This window comes from Artibeus jamaicensis, unplaced genomic scaffold (assembly GCF_021234435.1).
Source record: "Artibeus jamaicensis isolate MK-2021 breed Jamaican fruit bat unplaced genomic scaffold, CSHL_Jam_final contig_781, whole genome shotgun sequence".
NCBI lineage: Eukaryota > Metazoa > Chordata > Mammalia > Chiroptera > Phyllostomidae > Artibeus > Artibeus jamaicensis.
This window is the reverse complement of record NW_026521968.1, coordinates 4,487,107-4,493,106: the sequence shown is the minus strand read 5'-3', so window position 1 is coordinate 4,493,106 and position 6,000 is coordinate 4,487,107. Positions and strand designations below refer to the sequence as shown.

At 55.3% G+C, this 6,000-nt stretch overlaps 1 protein-coding gene across 1 annotated transcript in view; it reads left to right on the top strand.

The window, feature by feature from the left end:
- The first annotated feature begins 948 nt into the window (after window positions 1–948).
- The window catches only part of SHISA6 (shisa family member 6), a 279,526-nt gene continuing 274,474 nt past the window's right edge, over window positions 949–6,000 (top strand). Inside the window, exon 1 of the mRNA XM_037143347.2 lies at window positions 949–1,589. Within this exon, the coding sequence (XP_036999242.2) occupies window positions 949–1,589 (641 nt within the window). The remainder of the gene's footprint in view (window positions 1,590–6,000) is intronic.

The window sequence follows — 6,000 nt, the reverse complement described above, 5'->3', positions numbered from 1 at the left end:
CCCGGGCGTCCGCGCGTGTAAACGTGGGCGGCAGTGAGCGGCCACCCTCCCCCTCTCCCCTCCGCTCGCGGCGCTCCCGTGTGTGCGGGAGTGTGAGTGCGTGTGTCTCCTTCGCTCCTCTCGAATACGCTCCAGCACCAGTGCAGGCGGCAAGCCCGTGGCTCCCGACTCACTGGCTGCGGTCGCTGCGCTCCCGCCTGTTCGCCGCCTCTGCAGTCACAGCCCGGCATGGTGAGTGAGTGAGGTTCAGCAGCCGCGCTCCCCGAACCCGCCACCTGACCCCAGCTGCAGCCGGTTTCGTCCCGGAGAGCCAGCCTGCGGCGGGAGCGCGCCGAGGGGCGGGCGGTCTGGGGCTCCGGCGGCGGAGCAGCGGCTGGTGGGGCGGCTCGTGCGCCCTCGGTGGCCAGCGCGCGGGCCGAGGGGCCCCGTCTCGGGAGCGGGCTCTGCACCCCTCCTGCCCCTGAGCCTCGCTCCTCGAGGACTGCGCGCTCCCTCCCCGGTCGCAGCTCTCCTCCCACCTCCGGAGCGCCGGTCGCCCCACCCCGTGACCAGCTCCCTTTCTTGTCCCGCAGGACCCGCTCGGACGGGACCACGCCGCCGCCGCCTCCCGGAGCTGCGCCTCGGGTCCTGCCTGAGCCAAGCTGAGCGCCGGGCCGTGCCGCCGCCGGCGGGGGATGGGGCTTCCCGGGAGGCGCGCCGAGCCCGCAGGGGGAGCGCAGAGCCGGCACGCAGCGTGAGAGGAGCAGAGCAGCCCGCGCCCGGCCGGTCTGTGCGCACGGCGCGCCCCGGTCGCCGCTGCCGCCGCTCGCGCCTCGATGGCGCCCTCTCCTCGGTGCCACTGACAGCCCCACGCTGCCGGTCCGGCCCGCGCGGCCGCCCTCGGAGCCCGCCGGCCGGGGGAGCGGCCTGCCGTGAAAGCTTACCCGCGCCCTCCCGCCCGGCCCCGCCATGGCGCCGCGGTGCCTGCTGCTGCTGCTGCTGCTGCTGCTTTCGCTGGAGTCCCTGGATCTGCTGCCCGGCGCCCGCGCCGCCCGCGGCCGCGCCGCCAACCGGACCCTGAGCGCCGGCGCAGCTGCCGTCGGGGGCCGGCGTCCCGGGGGCGCCTTGGCCCGGGGCGGCCGCGAGCTGAACGGCACCGCCCGGGCGTCCGGCGTCCCGGAGGCGGGGAGCCGGCGGGCACAGTCCGCCGCGGCGGTGGCGGCGGCCAGCGCGGCCGTCACCTATGAGACGTGCTGGGGCTACTACGACGTGAGCGGCCAGTACGACAAGGAGTTCGCGTGTAACAACAGCGAGAGCGGCTACCTGTACTGCTGCGGCACCTGCTACTACCGCTTCTGCTGCAAGAAGCGACACGAGAAGCTGGACCAGCGCCAGTGCAACAACTACCAGAGCCCGGTATGGGTACAGACGCCCAGCACCAAGGTGGTGTCGCCGGGGCCCGAGAACAAGTACGACCCGGAGAAGGACAAGACCAACTTCACCGTCTACATCACCTGCGGGGTGATCGCCTTCGTCATCGTGGCCGGCGTCTTCGCCAAGGTCTCCTATGACAAGGCCCACCGCCCTCCGAGGGAGATGAACATCCACAGGTGAGAGCCCCCAGGCTCCCGTAGCCTGAACCCCTCTCAACACTCCCGCCTTGTCCCCTTCACTCTCCGCGCCGCCACGACTCTCCCGACTCTGAATTCAGTCTCGCCCTCCCTTCTCTGACATGCAGTAAATCAGCGCCTCTTGTACCCTCCTCTCCATTTCTTCGGAACTGGGAACATATGCTTGGGGTTGTAGGGGGATTTCTAAAGTAAGGACTGGTGCGGTCCATGACGTTTGAGTATAAGAATTTTACAAAATCTGTATTCCCGGATGGGGGTCCAAGGTTTAGTTTTTAGGGCATGTGGGCACTTTGGTGGAGGCTCTTAGTACATTTGGTTTTCTGAGTTAAACTAGTTTTTAGGGCATGTGGGCACTTTGGTGGAGGCTCTTAGTACATTTGGTTTTCTGAGTTAAACTGTAGCATCGACTTCAATCAAGGAAATTGGCCAATGGTTGGAACCTTACTGAAGAGAGTACCAACTGATTTAGTGTAAACCGGATGGTGTTAGAAATGGGAGCACTATTCAAAGGATGCCTCCTGGGGGAAGAAGGAATAAAGATTTATCCCTTCCATGTTGACCAAGGGCAGATGGTGTGTCCACACATCCTGTGGAGTGGGCTGCTTATCTTCCGTGCTGAGCCCGGAGGACTTGTTCTTTTAAACCCTGTAGGCAGAACTCTGAATTAACACTTCTTGCTGTGCTAACCTGCTGGGCATCTTTCACTCCTTACACTAGGGAGGTGGTGGGGGCTGCCGCCTACCAAAATGTATGCCGAGAGCTCAAAATATGGTAGGTAGTTTGTGTTTCACCCTCACTGCTTCCTGCCCCAAAGCCCAGAGAACAGGAAACTGGCCTCTTCTTACAACTCAAGGAACCAAGCACCCAGGGGATGTAGACTTAGCTTTGCTTCCAGTCCCCTTGTGATGATGGATGGCTGGACGTGGTTCAACAGAGACCTTTCAGGGAACAAACGCTGCCCTAGGGAATTCCTCCATTTCTGACACACAAGGTGTGCACTGCCCCAGTACCCAGGACCACCTCTCAGACCAGTCCTGCTTCTGAGTTCACGTAGCAGCACCCCCACCCCAAGCCATAGACCTTTAACTCATCTCTGCACTCTGCTTGCTCTCCTTTTCTCCTGAGAACCTTCTTTTCTCACTACTGTGGATGTTAGTCACCTGTACCTTGATGAAGAGAGGCAAGTAAACATTTCTGGGCATATTTTTCCCCCTTTGATACTTGGGATGTGGAAACAATATGATACTACTCCCTGGCGGGTCTAATTGAGTCAAGTCTTCAAAGTGTGGGTACTTCAGTACTGACAAGCTCAGGTGTTGGAATTAGGATGCTTCCAGGAGTCCTGTGGATAATCCTCATTTGTCATCACTGGAAGGGGCCACTGCCCTCCATCCCAGGCCCATCCTGTTTCTCAGGTAGTAAGGCTTTGACTGGACTAGTTCTGGGAGCTGATGGAGGAATCGTGACAAATGATCTGTGGTCAGAGCAGGTTCTCAAATGCAGAAGGCAGATGGGATGGATAGCAAAATAAGGACAAGATGTTCCCTTCTTCCGGTCTTGTCTGATAAAGAATTCTGTTTGCTCACCTTGGGATGCAGAAAAGGAACTGCCTGTGAGCAAGCAGATATACCTGGTCCTTACCATCCTGCCATCTCTGTCTTCAGCCCCAGATGGCTGTCTCCTTTCACGTTCTGTGGTCCTGGCTTCTTATCATCCCACTGTCCACTCTGGCTGTGGCCTTCTGGTTGATTTGCACAAGCCTTTCTTTGAGATGTTGTTCTCTGCTCTCTCAGAGAGAGTTGCCCCTTGCCCTGACCTTGCTACCTCCTACTGAGTTTATTCATCATCACCTAGAAGGATACTGATGGTGTTTGGATGCTGGCCTTGGCCTGGGTTCCACTGGCTTCTGACCCTGGAGATGTCATGGTCCCTCCTGGTGTTTTCTCCCCTCCTTACACCACTGATCTCCCTGCCCCGCACTAGGGTGCATAGGTGTATGGCTCAGTGATGATGCCACTGGGAGAACTTTTTCTGTGAAGTCCGGAAAGAGAGGTAACTATGGGAATGGAGATGAATTTCAACCCTTGGACCATTATGTAAATATGGAATGCTTCTCCCTCAAATTCAACTTCTGATTTTATTCAGTTCACAGCACCTCTTCAGCAGCTGCAGTTGTGCCTGATCAGTGCTTTGGAAACCATCATATTGGTGCTTGTTGAGTAGGGGACAATGCCCATCTCCGTGTCGGGGTTTGGGGAGGGAGACAGCATGAGAGAGCCATCTAGAACACTCCATGAGTGACCTTGGGCAGGCGGGGGGAACTTATCTTTTAGTTTGGGGTATTTCAGGCATACAGCATCTCCTGGAAACTTCCTCCCAGGCATGTCAGGGTGAGTGTGCACATTTAAGGGAGCTGCTCACTGACTCATGGGGGTGCAGGTTACCATGCTCATCTCACTTTTCTCACACTTTACAGGTCGTTGTTTGCTATTTTGAAGAGCAGTATGTGCAGAGTGTCTTGCTGGGGAATTGGGGTAGGAAATGGGAGAGAGTGACAGAGAATGAGGTAAATATTTGCCCCATGATTAGTTTTCCCTGAGGAGAATGGGGGATATGGAGAGTGGAGAAAGAGGAGCATGCACTTGGTTACATAGTCCTTGAAATAGTTCACCAAAGACATTTCCTTTCTGAAAAGGCAAGGAGCTTATTCCTGTGTGATTCTCTCTGAAGATGGTAGCTGGGCACACAGGGGCTCAGTGAGGACACTGGCCTCAATGAAAGGGACATAGGTAGGAGTGTTGGAAGGGGTGAAAAGAAAGATGCTGCCCCAGGACCAACCATCTGCCTCCTCCTGGGTCCCAGGCTGGCTGGCACACCCCAGCCCCCCACTCTGCTCCTGCACATGCCCATGCCTTCCTTAGGTGTCGGCTCTTCCTTTCACTTCTGTTCCTTCAGGAAAGAACCGATTTAGGCTTTTCCAGAAGTGATTAGGTGTTGCCATCCTGTCTGTAGGAGAAAAAAAACTACAGGGTCTGGCACAAATAGCTCCCCTTTTTTATTACAAACTCTTGTTTCAAAATCATAAGCATGTAATTCTGTAACATAATATCAGACTCAAGCACACTATAGGACATTTTAGGTGACATGTGTGAATAGCAACAATTATTGCACCCATATCATTACCCTACTGACCAGCAGGGCCCTACTTCTGCTGGACCCTCTATCAGCTCTGTGGTGATCCTAGCAGACGGGCACACTCACACTGAGTGTGAGCAGGGAGGAACAGACGGGCACACTCACACTGAGCAGGGAGGAGACAGAGCCCCGCAGAGGAACCCACGCTCTGTACCTGGAGAGCAACACCGGAGAAACAAGGGCCCCGCCTTTCCCAATCGAAACCTCTTTTCCCACCAGGATTCCTGCCTCGTCTTCTCTTTTTCACTTGCCCTGGCTGAGGCTCTAGCTGCTGGGCCACAGGCATCCACTGATTTTAATGCCTTAAAATTTTTTTATTGATTTGAGAGAAAAAGAGAGACATTTTCTTGTTCCACTTATTGATACATTCATTGGTTGCTTCTTATATGCACCCTGACCAGGGACCGAACCTGGGTATTGGAGACAACATTCTAACCCACTGAACCACCTGTCCAGGCATCCACTGATTTCCGTTTGATGAGCAGCTTCTACAGTGCTTCCCTGGGGCTGTGTGTTCAGTGAGGGGCTGTTGATATTTTCCAAGGGCAGGGTTTCTGCTCAGGAAATGCCCCAGGAGCCTGGCTTTCTTTTGACATTCAATTCCATAGGAGCTGTCTCACATTCGAACCTGTTATCCACGTCTCGCCCTGAGTTGATTCATTAGTGTCTTGGAGATGAGAATCATTCTAAGGGAGGAACTGTGAGCTTTAAGAAATGGCTAATTACCAGATGGGTCAGGAAGCTGTTAGGATGCTTTAGATGCTATTGGTGAAGTCAGAGCTGCCCTGCACAGTGACCGGGGTGGATGGGGCAGGGGGTGGGATGGGGTGGGGATGGAAGAATTTAGGAGTGCTGGTGGAGAATTGCTTGAGGCTGTGGAGAAAAACCCTGAGTAGGTGGATGGTTTTCGGCAAAAGGAAAAAAATATTAAGAGGTGACCCCTATAGTTGGCAGGAGGGTCCTTCCTCTTTGGCTTCCTCTGTTTATTTCTAGAAGAATCAGGGTGTACTTTGTTCCACTTTTTCTCTCTCTAGAAAGTAATTACAAATCCGAAGCTCTGTTTTTTCCTCACCAGGTTACATGACCGCTGAACCACTTTGCTGACTGATTTAGTGAGTTCTCTTCTTGGGTTCTTGGGCAATGAATTGTCAGATCACTCCAAACCCTCCATTTGTTGAAGCACCGTGGGCTCATT